Here is an 18353-nt window from a genome sequence, read left to right as displayed (position 1 = left end):
CAGAAGAAAATAAATGCATAATAAATTTTTCTAAACAGTATTCAAAAAGTTGTGTTGACTTACAGTATACCAGTATGGTATATGTGCACGTAGATCTATGTAAAGGTTTACTATATATACCAGGCGCTTCATTTTCCCAGTGTATTCAAATAGCAAGATGTAAATAGAGACTAAAAAATCAGTATCTCTAAATAGTGAATAAATTAGACATATAAGCTGGTTTCATAAATAAAAGGTTTATCGGGTCAGTTTCTGTCTCAGGCAAAGAAGTCATTAAGTAACTAAACCTACAACATAATGCACAACTCAAAATAATATTAAACAAGTTCCTTTATTCACAATCATAAAATTCCATATAGCATATACAAAAGGGAAAACAAAAACAAACAGGTGGAAAAGAGGTACGAGGCCGCACAAAGACCAATGATGGTAGATCTTATAGCCAGTCCGGACAATATTATATCCAATTACAACAGTAGTAAATAATATATTAAATATGTTATGTTTCTCATGTGTATATTAAAGGACTGGTCAGATAAATAAATATTTATATATAAAGGTTAAGTGTCAAATTTCTTGTTCATATGTCACCAAATATGTCTATCAATATACTGGTAAAGTACAATTTATTCATATGACAACATAGTGTCTAATGGAGTATAGTCACAGCATAATGAAATTATCCATATACCAGCAAAATGCAATTGGCATATAACATACTATGAACAAATGATGTGCTCCAGTGATTATGGATACACAGGCCCATAAGGCAGACTAAAGAGTGAAAAATGAAAAAAACTAAGTAAGGAAATAAGTAAAGAAATAAGATACTTAACCATATAAGAGGTCCTGTGGCAGCCCGCACCCGCCCGACGCGCGTTTCGCCTGAGCTTTTCCCTCGTCAAAGCTCAGGCGAAACGCGCGTCGGGCGGGTGCGGGCTGCCACAGGACCTCTTATATGGTTAAGTATCTTATTTCTTTACTTATTTCCTTACTTGGTTTTTTTCATTTTTCACTCTTTAATCTGCCTTATGGGCCTGTGTATCCATAATCACTGGAGCACATCATTTGTTCATAGTATGTTATATGCCAATTGCATTTTGCTGGTATATGGATAATTTCATTATGCTGTGACTATACTCCATTAGACACTATGTTGTCATATGAATAAATTGTACTTTACCAGTATATTGATAGACATATTTGGTGACATATGAACAAGAAATTTGACACTTAACCTTTATATATAAATATTTATTTATCTGACCAGTCCTTTAATATACACATGAGAAACATAACATATTTAATATATTATTTACTACTGTTGTAATTGGATATAATATTGTCCGGACTGGCTATAAGATCTACCATCATTGGTCTTTGTGCGGCCTCGTACCTCTTTTCCACCTGTTTGTTTTTGTTTTCCCTTTTGTATATGCTATATGGAATTTTATGATTGTGAATAAAGGAACTTGTTTAATATTATTTTGAGTTGTGCATTATGTTGTAGGTTTAGTTCATTTCTGTAAATGCACGCTGTATATTTACTTTTGTATATATGTGTATTCATTAAAGAAGTCATTAAGGTCCACCTCTCTATATAATTCATTTATTCTGGTACTTGCTTCTCATGTGAACCATTTCAGCCAGAAGCCATTTAGTTTTTGTGGAATATGAACTTTAAAGTGGACTTGGCAGTTGAAATGACAGAGGCCAACAAGCCAATGCGGGTCGAAGTGTTTTGTTTGTTAAAGGTGCAATTAAATTGACAAACAATTAGACTGATACTTTGCAAAAAAAAAAAAGGAGCTCTGTTTCTGTAAAGCCTTTTAGTTGTGAGGCTGTTCTGTAAGATGATCAAAACTTACAACTAAATCTTTCATCTACATCTAAAAATAAAGAAGTAAACAAATATCTCCTGATTTCTAAAGCCGAGGTACATTATTTATTGGATCATTAGTTAGTAAGCGACCACTTGCATTAGATGCTGACTCTTTCATGGGTGAGCAGTTCTCGGCATTCAGCAGCTGCAGGCTTGATCTCAACACAAGTGATGGGAGCAGGAAAGCCATAACTGCTATAATCCTAATGACAGAGGCTGATAAACATGACATCGAGAATTATTAATAGCAGAAACTCCTATTATACTACAGTACTGCAGTGAATAATCTATTTTCAGGACATAGCTCCATTTTCTTTTTCATCTTTTGCTGGTAGAGCTCATTAAATGTATTTTTAGGATACCAGAGCCATACAAAAGGTTACCAAACTACCATCGGCAGACAGTAGCACTTTTATATATATATATATATATATATATATATATATATATATACTAACAAGATATTCTTAGAATCATTCATTGTGTTAAGTCTCACCTGGAGACGTTGATCCTTTGAGTCCTTGGTCTACATGAGCAGTTCTAATGTAGCACGGACCAGTGACGTTGGTGCTGCGAGACAATCTAGTTGGAACGACAGTGGTAGACAAGGAACAGCTATAAAACTGGAGAAACTAACAGGGCGTAGCTTGAGAGCAATAGCAAAAAAATAGACTATGCTGTGTCCCCTGTAAGCGCGCCCCTTGAGGAAGGTACCATACCGAAGCGCGCGTCGGGGTGGATGTGTGTCCCTGTGTGCTCTCTGCCATCTGCACTAGGTAATGTGCATGACTACCTATTGATTGTCTGTACGGCTAGCATGGCTGTGTGTGCCAGTGGTTGTCACCAGTATTGCTCTTTTGCACTTTATACTCTGCGGATTACTTGCATGCAATTACCTTTTCTAGGGATACACCTTACCTTGGGCTTGGCTTGATGCTGATGACATCCTTTGTCATCTTTTTAGCCCCATTGTATCTGTTCGTCTGTGTGATGGGGTGATATGCTATGTGGGTATCATTTTTGTGTATATTTCTATTTTACTGATTATCATGGTGTTACTGTATCTTGTAGGATCAGTTGTTATTTGCCATCTGATATTCTCCCCACAGTTCTGTATTGTTATCTCTCAACAGGGTCAGTGAATAATGTTGTTTGCTAATATGCTAATGACATGTTGACCTAGCTTGTTGAAACAATGAGCCCCTGAGACCTTCCCCCTCCTGACCTGTGAATGAGGGGGGAGACTTGTAAATATCAGGGAGGTGAGACACAGAGATCAGTCTGATGTGGAACCATGATGTGAAGAGCATATCAGAGAGAAAGAAGGGAATATGGACTGTTATCCGTTGTGCTGGATTGTTGGACTTTTATCCTGTTACTGAAATACATTTGTGTTCTGGAATATTTTATCCTTTGTGTGATGGATTGTATATATGGACCTTTTGTGTTTTGCCTAAATAAAGTTTGTGGAATTGTTCACTATTCTCTTGCTCTGTTGATTGTGTGATACCGGAGAAGGAACCCGTGACAGCTGGTGGCAGCTGTGGGATCAACAGAGCGTAACCTAATGGAGAACCACACACAGAGTGAGTACAGAAATTGGACTGTATCCAGTTTACAGGAGAGAGCCAGAGACCTGGGCCTGAACTACCAGGGACTGACTAAAGAGGCCTTAATCAATCTACTGGTGGGTGCTAACCAGACCACCTACCCCCATATGTCTGAAGGACGCGCACTGGAGATGAGGAACTCCACCCCAAAAAGCCAGTGGGTGGTGTGGTACAAAGAAGAGATGGCGGTTCTGGGCCCAGGCGTCTCTCAGGAGTACAAGGAGGAGGCTGCCCGCCGGGCACAGCAGAGACAAGAAGCAATGGAGCTTGAAAGAGGGAGTAACGCAATGTGGAATGTAAACCCAACGATCCGGGAGCCTGTACAGATCACCCAGACAGACTTTAAGCCATTTGATGAGGCTTCCGGAGATGTGGAGGGGTTTTTCAAGGACTTTGAGCAGCAGTGTGCTGTGATGGAGGTGCCCCACTCTGGCTGGATGCATTTGTTAGTGGGACTCCTGAACGGTAGCCTGGCGGAGGCTTACCGAACCATTGACTCACAGCGGAATCGGGATTATAACACTGTAAAGCAGACTATCCTGGATTACCATGCTATCACCCCAGACTCATATAGGGCCAAGTTCTGAGACTTCCCATGCACTACGGGGGGATCATTTAGGATGTATGCACATAAGATGTCCCAGGCATGTCGGAGATGGCTGGAAGCAGAAAATGCCTTTACTGTGGAAGATGTTATACAGGCGTTCCTTTTAGAACAATTTCTTGCCAAGTGCCCCGCAGAGGTATGGGAATGGGTCCGGGAGCGCACGCCGTGCACCGTGGGTAGAGCTGCAGCCCTGGCCGATGAAGCCCTTACTATCTGACCGCAATGGATGAGGCTTCTGGACAATGAACCACGGCCTTCGACCGCGCCCCGTCCCCTTCTAATTATAACTGCCCCTCCACCCAGCCGCAGACCGATGACAATCACAGCTCACAATCCTGGGCCTCAACAGTTCCAGCCACGACCTGTGGGTATCACAGAGAGGAGATGTTACGGGTGTGGGCAACCTGGACATTTGCAGTCTGGCTGTCCCTCAAGGATTTGGAGGGAGCCCCACGCAGCCCCACCTCGTCCAGTGCATCTTGTGCCCTCCATCCCACCTGAGGAAGAGGAACCACCACCCCCACCAGAGTGGACCACTGACCACGGCACCATAGATACCCCTCCTGGAGTGTACGGACTTTGACCTTTGTCCATCAGAAATACACACCAATGGCATTACCACCTGCAGGATGTCTTAATTGATGGATACAAAGTGTCGGGATTTAGAGACACAGGGGCATTCCTGACTATCGCTAACCCCCGTATGGTTCGACCCGAGGCAATTCACCAGGGCCCGGGAATTCCCATTGTCCTGGCGGGGGGTGTCCGCAAATATATACAGAGAGCTTTGGTACGTTTGGATTTCGGTTTTGGAGAAAAACTGTGTTGGATTGGCGTTATGGGAGGACTTCCTGCAGATATCCTCCTTGGAAATGACATTGGGGAGTTGCAAAGTCATTTTGTGGGAGCAGAAGGTCCGTGGGCCTCTCCTTCTTCTGAAAGAACAATTGGAGGGAGATATCGCAGATACAGTAACGCCCATCATTCCCTACATTCTAGAGTTCAGAGACTGTCTCGCCCAGCTAGCTACCTTGGCTAATGATCATCAGCGAATGGCCCAGTCCAGTCAAAAACCTGGTATGACCATAAAGCCAGGACCCGGGACTTTATGGACAAGTGCTCATGATTATTGCAACCCCTGCCACTGTACAAGGAACTATAAACAGTGAAGCAAAATGGACTAAAGTGAGCAGGCCAGTGGTCTGTGTAGACCTAATGGCGTGCTCACTTACTATGAGGGGGGAGAGGTTGTGATGGGGTGATATGCTATGTGGGTATCATTTGTGTGTATATTTCTTATATTTCTATTTTACTGATTATCATGGTGTTACTGTATCTTGTAGGATCAGTTGTTATTTGCCATCTGATATTCTCCCCACAGTTCTGTATTGTTATCTCTCAACAGGGTCAGTGAACAATGTTGTTTGCTAATATGCTAATGACATGTTGACCTAGCTTGTTGAAACAATGAGCCCCTGAGACCTTCCCCCTCCTGACCTGTGAATGAGGGAGGAGACTTGTAAATATCAGGGAGGTGAGACACAGAGATCAGTCTGATGTGGAACCATGATGTGAAGAGCATATCAGAGAGAAAGAAGGGAATATGGACTGTTATCCTCCGTGCTGGATTGTTGGACTTTTATCCTGTTACTGAAATACATTCGTGTTCTGGAATATTTTATCCTTTGTGTGATGGATTGTATATATGGACCTTTCGTGTTTTGCCTAAATAAAGGTCATGGAATTGTTCACTATTCTCTTACTCTGTTGATTGTGTGATACCAGAGAAGGAACCCGTGACAGTCTGGTATATTTTGTTCTATTTCTATTCTTGATTGTGATTATAATAAAGTGCTTTGGATTTCATGACTGCTTTATGGTGCTTGAGGTTTTTTCCGATTAGCTATGCAGTTATCCATATACTTCCATACTTGGGTTGTGTTTGGGTAGACATATAGATACATGTACATGTTTATTTCATTCTATGACTTTTTAGGTCCCCACCACCTATAATGTTCATCAGAATACTTCTTTGTATCCCAAAGTTTATTAATAAAAAGTTACAGATAAATAGTTAAATAGATAATACTTGTTATCTATTTAATTATTTATCTGTAATTTTTTAATAATAAACTTTGGGCTATAGTTTACTCTGTTTTTGGGCTAATGCTTTGATGCCCAGGTGCTGTGTGAACTATATAAGTTTGAGTTTCTGCCATTATTCTCGCTAATGTGCATCCTGTGTGGGAAATCCTAGTGTAAACTGGAGAAGCTGAACTGGAAACCAGCACCAGAGCTGGAACAGTTATGTACCAAAGTTGACTTAGTGATGGGGAACCAGTGTAGGAGAACTGAGTTGTAAAGTAGACTCAATGCGTTAGAGTTTGAAAAGTAGGATTGAGTATAGCATTGCGTAAATTATAGAATAGCAGTGCTGTAAAGCAGAGATTGCTGTAACAGATTTGGAACCACAGAGTAGCAAAGACGTACAGCAATGCTTGATACAGCAGAGATGACATTCCAAGCACTAATAGCTTCAAGGTAACCACCTGAAAACTCAGGTAGCATTGTGCTGCCTGAGCCAGGCTATATGATCAAAGAGAATGACATCACAGGAAAGAGTCAAATTGCCACAGCAATCTGATGCACAGAGGAGCAGAGGGATCAGGCAGCAGAGGATGGAGAAGGAGTAACACATTCAACCTGAGTATACATATAAAAGATCATTTATAATGATAATATGATGTATTTATGGAAAGGAGAGGTAGCTCACAATTCTTGGAATCTGTGTTGGTCTTGGCGTTCAAACCATACCAAATCAGCAAGTTATCACCTATCAGGTGGATGGATGACAAATTTCCCTACTGGAAATAACTCTTTAATGACCAGACACCTTTCATCCAATTTGCCCAAAAATAGTCTTTACTTTTATATTAGTTGTTGTATTATTGCTGATGCCTCTATTCATTGCACTTTGTTGGATGAAATGGAGCTGGTAAAATTATTTATTTTATTTTCTTCAAGATCAGAGATAGCTGGGCACCCAACCAGTTTCTGCGTTACTTCAGAATTTTTAACCACTTTATGACATGGCCGTTTTCCATTTTTACTTTTAGTTCTTTCCTCTCCTTCTTCCAAAAGCCATAACTTTTTTATTTTTCTCCCAATATAGCCATATGAGAGTTTTTTGTTTTTTTTTAGAGAAGTTGTAATTTTAAATCACACCATTCATTATACCATATACTGTACTGGTAAAGGGGAAAAAATTCCAAGAACGTTCAAATAATTAAAAAAAAAGTGCAATTCCATAATAGTTTTTTTTTATTTAACATGTTCACTATACTGTATGGAAAAACTGACCTGACAATATGATTCGTTAGTTTAGTATGAGTAAGCAGATACCAAACATGTATATATATATTTTTTTAAAAGTGGTGAAGAAAAATCAGAAATTTGTAGAAAAAAAGTGACCTTATATCGACATTTTCCCAGACCTGTAACATTTTTCGGCATATGGGGCTGATTGAGTGCTTATTTTTTGTGCTCTGAGCTGACATTTTTATGGATACTATTTTGGGGTAGATGCAATGTTTTGATTGTATTGCATTGTTGCAACTTAATTTGGGCGTTTTGATTCCTTTTCTCGTTACACTGTTTACCGATAGGATTAATATGTTTTGTATTTTGATAGATCAGACTTTTTCAAATGCAGCAATACCAAGTATGTGTATTTTTTACTTTTTAAAAAATGTATAATTTTTAATGAGCCAAAGCGGAGATGATTTGAAGTTTTGTGTTTTTTTTTATTTTTTCATACTTTGAAAAACTTTGTTTTTCACTTTTTACTGTATTTAATAGTCCCCTTGTGGGACTTGAAGCTACGATAATCTGGTCACTTGTATTATACACTGCAGTGCATTATCATTGCTATAGAGAAAATCATGATCTCCTATGAATGAAGGATTGTAATAGCAGGCAGGGGGGTCTTTTGCAGACCCCCGGCTGTCATGACAACCCATCGACGCCCCGCCATCACATCACGGATATGATGATGGGAGTGTGAAATGACATGCTCCCCTGCCCGCACGTGTTAAATGCCGCTGTCAGAGATTGATAGCAGGATTTAACAGGTTTAAAGTTGCAGGCTGTTAGAAGCACCTGATGGCTGATTAAATCAGCTATCATGTGTAGGGAACGAAGTGGGTTCGGTGTACATCAAAGTCAGGAATATGACATATGACGTAAGTTTATGTCATATGTCATGAAGGGGTTAAGTCCAAAGCATGATATATTTTTTTGTGTATATGGGCTTCAACAAGGGTAAGTGAAGTAACATTTTTGGGGAGCTTTTGCTTAAAGTGTGCACCTTGGCAAATACAAGCCTTAGGTTTTATTCGCATGTTGGATTTTTTGATACATCTTGTGTATTTTTTCTGTGGAAACAAAATGCAGCATTTTACAGTAGCAGCAAACTGTATGAGACTTCTAAAATATGAGTAATTCTATGCCTTATTTTTTCTTGTTTTTTTAACCTGTGATGCATTTTTAAAATACTGAATTTCCTACTTTTGGAGAACTTTTGCTTAAAATACCACTTAACAATTCTGAGGAACTTTTACTTAAAATGCAAACTATAGCAAATAAAAGCTGCATTTTTATGCTTAATAATTGAGGTGTTTTACAGTAACAACAAGATGAATGCAATTTAAGAAGTCATATTTACATGGATCATGTTTTTCTTTTGTGTCTTTTTTTAAACAAAGCATGTCAATTTTTTCAGTATTTTTACTACAGTTCTCCTCTATTGAGAGAAAATTGGCTTAGCAACAAAAAAAAAACCACACCAAAACTGAACAAAATGTCCTGTTAAGGTTTTTCATTTCCATTAAAAAAAGACATAACAAAACTGTTAGTTACACTAACTTTTGGAAAGAGTTCATTAAAAAACTATTTGTGATGCTAGTCACTACTCATGGACAAGCCATTAGCTTTGGTAGTCAAGAGGTTCGAGGTCAAAAGCCAGGAGGGTACATCATAGACATAGATGTGAGACAAAGGCATAATTAGGGCAGCAACCGGGGTCAGAGTTCTAAGAAAATAGCAGATCACAACAAAAGGCAAATGCAAGGTCAAAGGCAAATGCGAGGTCAAGCAACAAAGATCAGAATACAAGACTTGAAACACAGAGCAAACACACAACGCTTGAGCAAAGCTACAGTTGGGAGCATTCTAAAGGTATGTGCACACGCTGCGGATTTTGCTGCGGATCTGCAGCAGTTTTCCATGAGTTTACAGTACCATCTAAACCTGTGGAAAACAACATCCGCAGTGCACATGCTGCGGAAAAAACACGCGGAAACGTAGCGTTGTTTATTCCGCAGCATGTCAATTCTTTGTGCGGATTCTGCAGCGGTTTACACCTGCTCCATAATAGGAATCCGCAGGTGAAACCGCAGGTGGAATCTGCACAAAATCTGCAAAAAAAATCACAGTAAATCCGAGATAATTACGCAGGAAATCCGCAGGAAATCCGCAGTGCGGTTTACCTGCGGATTTACCAAAATCAGTCCGGAAAAATCTGGAGAGTAATCCGCAGCGTGTGCACATAAATAACCAGGTAATTACTCTGAACAAGTGACACTTGAATAAAGCCACATACCCTGGGTCTGATTGGATGGCTAAACTGTCACTTAAGACACTGACAACTCAGCACGCCCCAGCATCCAACTGAACAGCTGAGCTGTCTATCACCATACTGACAGCCCAGCATTCCCTTGTCATAGATTGGACTGCAGAACTGTCATTCATTGCGTCTAGACACACTGATAGGAGGAATTGTGACAAGATCAATGTAATGTCCAGGAGAAGGTTGTGAGGAACTAGAGATGAGCAGATCAAGCACAATTCAAATTCACCCATTCACACAGATTTTCTAAGGAAATCTGTTTTTCGTAGAACTTATTTTCCATAATTCCAGGGTCCTTTATTATGTTATGGGGTCTCTCCAGACCCCAGAGAAAAGAAACACAAGATGTAAAAAATAAAAAAAAGTGTTTTTGTTCACCTTCCCGCTCATCTATTCGGCCCCCATCTCCTTACAGTCCCCCGTCTGATCATCTTCTTATCACCCCCGCAAGCGCAGAATCCCCAATCTCCGAGCAGTCTCACAATAGTTATGAACTGTTAGTGCTAATGAGGTCCAGGAGGGTTCGCTACAAGTGCACAAAAAGTGACGCCATGACATCACAACGTGCAGCACGACCCTTCAGGGATTTCAGTGCACGCAGTGATAACAAAATATGAAGAGAACTGAAAAGCTTACAGTAGAATAGAGGAGCCACAGAGGTGAGCGGTAAAGTACATATTAGGATTTTTTTTTATCCTTTAACTTTTTAAGAGTTCTTTACGGTTCAGATAAATGGAGCCCAGAGGCCACCATTTTGCTGAATCCACAAAGAAGCGATTTTAAATAATCTGCATTTTGGCAGATACAGATTTTTGTAATATTGAAGTAGAATTTAATTCCCCTCGAATATATTTGCTCATTTCTACTTTTTATGTATTTAGTATAAAAGTCTCATCCCCATGGTTGCTCAGTAGCTTGTAAAATAGAAAAATGGTTTCATATCCCTGTAATTAGAACTATAGAATTTCAATCTTTGGCGGAGCTAGCATATCTGGGGATAGCAATAATAGACTTCAGGACCAAGGACAGGGCTTTTATATCTCTTCAACAAGTCAGGATAGGAGGTTGGGTAAAACTGGCGCTTGTGGTTTCCTCTTCTTTGTTTGCAGTTATGGCATCTAAGCAGTTAAATTTAAGTCAATCTACTTAAAATAAGCCACAAGTGAACATGTTTCCATTTAATGTGATTTTGTGTGTAGTTTAATTACCCTACAGAAGAAAAAGTAAATCAGTTTAATATGTACTCTGTCTTCTTCTCCAGGATGTAATTGGCAGAGCATTGCAGTATATTGGATCATATGGTGAATTAAACATAAGAGAACAAGTTGTGGCTCTGATTGATGAAGAGATGTGTATTAACTGTGGCAAGTGCTACATGACCTGCAATGACTCTGGCTATCAGGTAATGCTAGTTTTCTTATTTTTTACAATTGTTAATGTGTGAAATTTTAGAATAGATTAAGAATTTTTAATACAATTTAGCAGCAATGGAACAAACTTCTACTTAAAACTGGAGCTAGGGGGTATTTTAACATTTATATTGTAACCCCTATTCTCGTTCTATACAATCAAATTGAAATCAACATGGGACCATATTATAATCTAATAGCAGTCATAATAAGGACCGTAAAATGTGGCTGCATTCTATTCATATCAAACTACCTAAGTTTGTATTCTTTTAAGTTGTTCCAAATAAATAAATATATAAATGTTAAAATAGTATATTTCATTTTGTTTGAAAAATAAATGATTACATAATCTATAATTATTAATGCAAAAATACAAATTGCGACATGGTCCCTTTAAAGGAAATCTGGCAGAAGGGTCAACCCTACTAATCCGTCTATATGGGCATGCAGGTCAAAGAAAGATGAATAACATGATACCTTGATAACTGCAATGTTTTTTTTTACCAGAGAAATCCACGTTTTTCTTAATATGTAAATAAGCTTTTAAGGTCTATGGGCCGAACATAGATCTCCATGAGAATCTGCCTCCAGAGATTATTTTAAATGAAAGGGAGAGTGACCAGTGTGAGACATGTAGATCAGGAGGTTAAATACATAGGAGGGCTGTGTTTTTGCTGCTGCTGCTCTGGTGACTGTTCACAGACGGCTGTGGAAATGTCATCAAGACAAAGTTTTGTCTTCATGACTTTTCCACATCTTTCTGTGAACAGTCACCAGAGCAGCAGAAGCAAAAATACAGCCTACCTACGTGTTCATAAAACTGGATCCAATGAATTTATTCACCAACCACGGGGCAGCAGCAGCTAGTTTTCTTCATGTCTACATAGGAGTTGTGCCTGTCACAACTCCATCAGGTGAGCCTAACCAGCACTCTCCTTGTTAGGTGTCGAGTTCCCGCCTCTGCACAGGGGGAATCTCGAGCCATCTCCGCTGCGATCTCCCATCCTTCTCCAGCCGCAGTGGAGCCTGCTCAGCGGAGACGTCGGTCCCAGCGTCTGGCTCAGGCAGATACTCTGCGCCTGGTTACTGCTGTTCTTCCAGGTTCTGCCATTATAGCCAGTACTGGTCAGTGGCGAGCAGACGTCTCTGGGAATAAGTCCTGCTTTTCCCCTTCTGAGCATTCCCAAGGTAAGATCTCTCATTGGAGGTCAGGGGTCACATGCTCAGGTACTGCAGAAGCTTCCATTAGTCCTCTAGGAAGGTCCTGAAGTTGCTCAGGTACTGTGGCAGCTCCCACTGGTCCTCTAGGAAGGTCCTGAAGTTGCTGCAGCTATGTGTATGAGCTTTGCTATTGTGGTCACGGCTGTATGTGGACAGGGTTTGGCTGGAATAAGCCCCTAGAATACCGGCACCTCCGGTGAGGAGTTTTGTGTGAATGTATTCAGGGCTGGCTCATAGCTTCTAGAATTCCAGTTCTACAGGAGAGGAGTGTTTTGTATGCTTCTGAGTGCGTGACCACTGACTGCCATCAGCTCAGCAGTTACCTGTGTTCCCCTGTGATGTTAACAGGGCACAGCATCTTCTTTCTGTGCGACTCTGTGAAGTAACAGAGTTCGCTTATACCACCATATAGTGCCGTCATTTGCTAGCAGCAGGTTCCTCCTGCACGGTGGACCCCGGGCTGCGAACGCACCAATAATAACATCTATATTTACTCGGTGCATTCCGCTAGCCCTAACACTCCTACTCTTCCTCGATATGTTGTCACCCTATTGTGCACTCTGATCCCCATTTCTAGATTTACACATGTAGATCAGGAGAGGAGATGGTCAGTCATTATGCGTCTCACTCTGGTAACACCTCATTAAAAATAAGCTCTGGAGGCAGATTCTTAGGGTACCGTCACACAGTGAAATTTCCATCGCTACGACGGTACGATTCGTGACGTTCTAGCGATATCGTTACGATATCGCAGTGTCTGACACGCAGCAGCGATCAGGGATCCTGCTGAGAATCGTACGTCGTAGCACATCGTTTGGAACTTTCTTTCGTCACTTGATCACCCGCTGACATCGCTGGATCGTTGTGTGTGACAGCGATCCAGCGATGTGTTTGCTTGTAACCAGGGTAAACATCGGGTAACTAAGCGCAGGGCCGCGCTTAGTAACCCGATGTTTACCCTGGTTACAAGCGTAAACGTAAAAAAAACAAACAGTACATACTTACATTCCGGTGTCAGTCCTCCGGCGTCTCAGCTTCTCTGCACTGTGTGAGCGCCTGCCGGCCGGAAAGCGAGCACAGCGGTGACGCGGTGACGTCACCGCTCTGCTTTCCGGCTATGGCGCTTACACAGTGGAGAGAAGCAGAACGCCGGGGACAGACACCGGAATGTGAGTATGTACTGTTTGTTTTTTTTACGTTAACGCTGGTAACCAGGGTAAACATCGGGTTACTAAGCGCGGCCCTGCGCTTAGTAACCCGATGTTTACCCTGGTTACCCGGGGACTTCGGCATCGCTCCAGCGCCGTGATTGCAAAGTGTGACCGCAGTCTACGACGCTGGAGCGATATTCATACGACGCTGCGACGTCACGAATCGTGCCGTCGCAGCGATGGAAATTTCACTGTGTGACGGTACCCTTAGAGAGATCATTGTCTGGTACATAGATTTTAACAGCTCATTTACATATTTAAAAAACATGGATTTCTCTGGAAAAAAACATCAGATCGCAGATATCAAGGTATCATATTATTCAGCTTCCTATGACCTGCGTGTCTATATACAGTAGATGGCTTGGGGTTGTGATTTGAACTTTTATTTTTTTTATCATTATTATTTTTTAAGACTTTTTTTACTTTTTGCATGCTTCAGTAGTCTACCTGAGAGACTAGAAGTTGCAGTTGTCTAATCGGCTCTGCTACACAGAGGCGATGATGAGATCGTATGTGTGTAGTAGAAATGCTCAATTGCTAAGAGCGCCGACCACCGGGATGTTCTCATAGCAATCCAGCTATGACAACCATAGAGTCCTGCTGGAGACCTCTGGTGTTAGGGCTGGTGGAGCGCACCAAATATATATATGTTATTAAAGGTGCATTCGCAGCCCGGGGTCCACCGTGCAGGAGAGGAACCTGCTGCTAGCAATTGGCGGCACTATATGGCAGTATAAGCGAACTCTGTTACTTCACAGAGTCACCAAGATAGGAAAACGCTGTGCCCTGTTAACCTCAGAGGATCACAGTTACCTAACAGAGCAGAAAGCAATCAGTGGTCATGCAGTCAGCTTAGCACACAAACACCTCCTCCCCGGTGGAGCCAAAATTCTAGTGGCTATATGCCTGCCCTGAATTCAAACACACAAAACTGTGCCGATATTCTAGGGGCTTATTTCAGCCGAACCTGACCACAAGCAGACATGACCACCAAATAGCAAAGCTCATAACATAAGCTGATACTAGCGCATGGCCATGCTGCCATGCGAACCTTTTATAGCTGCAGCAGACAAGGACCTTCCTAGAGGACCAATGGGAGTTGCTACAGGACATGAGCGTGTGACCCTCGACCTCCAATGAGACGTCTTCTTTTGGGCATGCTCAGAAGGGAAAGCAGGACTCGCCGCTGACCAGTACTGGCTAAAATAGCTGAGCCTGGAAGAGCAGCTGCAACCAAGCGCAGAGTATCTGCTTGAGCCAGATGCTGGGACCGACGTCTCTGCTGAGCAGACTCCACTGCGGCTGGAGAAGAATGGGAGACTGCAGCGGTGGTGGTTCAAGATTCCCCCTGTGCAGCGGTGGGAACTCGACACCTAACATCTAGTTGCTACACCGACCCATCAGTGACTGCTGCAATCACTTGATGGAGTCACTGATGGGCGGGATTTCTGGCGTGCTTACCAGAAGCGAGAGTTAAATGCCGCTGTCAAGAGTTTGACAGCAGCAATTAACGGGTTAACAGCCCCTGTTAGAGGCACATGTCAGCAGTTTAAAACAGCTGACATGTGCTGGTAAAGATGTGGGCTCAGCGCCGGAGCCCACATCAAAGGGAGGGATTCTGACATGGGCGTACTATTACAACGTCGAAAAGTGGTTAAATATATACGTTTGGTAAAGAAATCTGCATGGTAGTTGTTTATTAATCAGCATTGTGGGTGTAGCCTTAAACTACGGCCCTGGTCTCTCCGCCTGTCCCTGGTGTCTGACAGGTCACTGATTTGTGAGTGACCTGCCTCTTGTTTGAAAGTTTACACCAGGTGAGTATTGCAGATATTGATCTTCTGGTGGGTTTCAGTCAAATGGCGCCATTGTTCACAAATGTGCAGATTGACATCTTGGCTCAACTTAATTTCTAAAGGACATCATTGAGCTTACATCTCAATATAAGCATGTGACGCCAACAGTGCCAATTTTTTTTTTTTTTTTTAACACTACTGGGAAGTCAATCTGTGCATGTGCCACCACCAGCACTATTTTACTGAAGATAGCCGGAAGGTCAATCTGTACATGCACTGCCATCAGCACCAATTTATTAAAGACCACTGGGAGATCAATTTGCGCAAGCAAAACTTTCAAACATTAGGAGGGTCACTCACAAAGCAGTGACTGGTCACACAGAAATCAGAGGCTGACAGAGGGACCAGAAATACCCAAAGTCTCTACCCACAGTCCTGTCCCCTTTCCACCTACATTTTAATACATCAAATCTGCAATACTGATTAAAGAACAACCACCGATTTCTTCACTAAAATTATCTATCTAATCTGTATAACAGTGACACTATGGCTATGCCTTTACTTTAGCATGCAAAGTCTCTACTCAATATATTTGTTAATGAATAAGAACAGAAAAGGATCCTTTCATTTAAGAATATAATTTTCTTCTTCTTCAAACTCTCATTATTATTATTTTCTGTTGATGTGATTATTATAGTTATCTATAGTTTATGAAGTTGTTCCTCCAACATACACATTTAGCAGAAATCTTATTTTTTTCTGCAACTAAATTGTTTCCATGACGACAGTGTAAGCTCCTACATTAGTCTCAAACAGGCTTTTTAATGAAAATGTGGACACAAATTGGGACACCGGTGACCTTTGTTACATTGACATTGAAACCATTTATTTCTTCTTCCAGGCTATCGAGTTTGATCCCAAGACCCACTTGCCCACCGTCACTGACAGCTGTACGGGCTGCACTCTGTGCTTCAGCGTGTGCCCTATTATTGACTGCATCAGAATGGTTACCAGGACAACACCTTATGTACCAAAAAGAGGCCTTCCTCTCACCGTGAATCCAGTGTGTTAAGGTCGTTAGTTCAGCAAATGATGTGGCGAACTTCGCTGATGCCACGGCTGGATTACTGCCTCATTATCATACATCATTTGAAATCCAATCATCAGATAAAAATGATAAAGCAAAGATAGCAAACTTTTAATTATAATCTTAGGAAAAAATTATGTTGCGTTAGTTGGAGGCTCGTTTGATGATTATGTGCCTTTATCGTATACGCATGTATTGGTATTTGCAATAGTAACTTGAAAACGGTTAATTTTGTAGCAGAGCGGTAAATAAATCCATCATATAATACGGTATGAGTGCCTTCCTCTCTTCATATTTCCTTTGTAGCTGAAAATTGTCAGACATAATTAGTTATTTGGGAGAAAAAAAACAAAGCATTAAGGGAAGAATTACTGTTTGTATACAGACAGTAGATTTACAATGAGGATTTAATACTGGATTAAGTACTTTGTGCAGTGCGTCCACTGATAAAACATAATGTATTTCTTAATCCCTAGTACATTAGGGCTTATAATGGGCACCGTTCGGCATAGCATTATTAACCATTTTAAATGAACCTGCTCTGTTTACTAATGGGCCCATATGTTGTCCTTACAGTTCTTCTCTATTAGTTTTCGTTTGTCTAGAAAAGCACTTAAACATTTAGCACAACTTACATTTTCCTTGGATCACAGTGGCTCGGTGTGACATATGGTGTATATGCATACGTGAATCTGTGTTATCTAGCTGCTCTCACAGTGTGATGCTTTAGATTGCACCGAACGCATGGAACATAAGTGTTGGCCCTACACCCTAAAGGGGTTGTCCACTACTCGTACAACCCCATCCTAATCAGCATGTTTGCCACAATAAAATAACAACTCTTAGGGCAGAGCCAGACTTCGATGTGAGAATCACATCGCATTGCATGGATTTACCTGGCACCTCTCCTGACCTGAGCAAGACAGCGTGATGGATTACTATGCAGCTGTCAAGGTCAGGTCACGAGAGCCGACAGCCAATACGAGGTTTACGATGTGATTCTCGCAAGAGAAATACGGCGGTCTGTCTCTGCCCTTATGTTCAGTGTCAATACTGTTCTAATGGTGTCGGCAGTGTCTCACTTGAGGTTTGCATCTCGATGTTATGTCGCCTGGTCCCTGCAACCCATCAGTTGCTCCCATCTCTCTCCCCACCTTGGAATGAATCAAACACAAGAGGAATTGAGCGGCCAACTGCGCCTCTGACTTCCTCTTGATCTCTGATTCATCCAAAGGTGGGGAGAGTGAAGCTAGTGCTGATTGGGTGCAGGTGATATTACAATGTGACTCTAGCCCCGGGAGAGTGATTTTTTTTTCCTAATGGCAAACATATTGATTGAGACAGGGATGTCCAAGTAATGGACAACCCCTTTAGATTAGAGAATTTGTATCACATATAGTACCACTTTAGCGCATCCCAAAGATTTCAGGCCACTAGTCAGACCCTCGAAACCAGGGGAGTGCAACATTTTCTTGTCTGAGGAGCATGTAGCCATATTGAATCCCAAGGTCCATAATAAAACATATGCATATATGTGTGCTATATATGTCTAATAATGTGCTTGTTCCATTTACCTGTCTCCTATGTATCAAGAATTTCGGTTCCCCTTCTCCCTTATCTACACTCTAGGAAATGAAAAAAAATGTAGACTCCAGATATGCAAAATTGACATGCACCTCCTTGCAAAATTAAATAAATGTCCAGGTTGCTGTGATTGCAACACACTAGCATGCAAAACAAATACAAACTATAATCTGAGCCTACTATAATATGCAAACAAAGACTAGCTTAATTTTGCTTTATTACATTACTGCTATGTAGACTATGCTTCTAAGTTTGACCTT

At 41.3% G+C, this 18353-nt stretch overlaps 1 protein-coding gene across 4 annotated transcripts in view; it reads left to right on the top strand.

Annotated features, from left to right (window-relative positions):
* DPYD (dihydropyrimidine dehydrogenase) overlaps positions 1–16779 on the top strand; it is a 1626828-nt gene extending 1610049 nt beyond the window's left edge. For all 4 annotated transcript variants that reach the window (XM_077278231.1, XM_077278232.1, XM_077278230.1 and 1 more), the window contains 2 exons: positions 11047–11187; positions 16324–16779. In XM_077278231.1, coding sequence (XP_077134346.1) covers positions 11047–11187; positions 16324–16494 — 312 coding nt within the window. In that variant the 3' untranslated portion in view covers positions 16495–16779. The remainder of the gene's footprint in view (positions 1–11046; positions 11188–16323) is intronic.
* Positions 16780–18353: the final 1574 nt, after the last annotated feature.

Source organism: Ranitomeya variabilis, chromosome 8, assembly GCF_051348905.1.
Source record: "Ranitomeya variabilis isolate aRanVar5 chromosome 8, aRanVar5.hap1, whole genome shotgun sequence".
In the NCBI taxonomy this organism is placed as follows: domain Eukaryota; kingdom Metazoa; phylum Chordata; class Amphibia; order Anura; family Dendrobatidae; genus Ranitomeya; species Ranitomeya variabilis.
The sequence above is the reverse complement of the archived record's forward strand: the minus strand, read 5'-3'. Positions and strand labels throughout refer to the sequence as shown.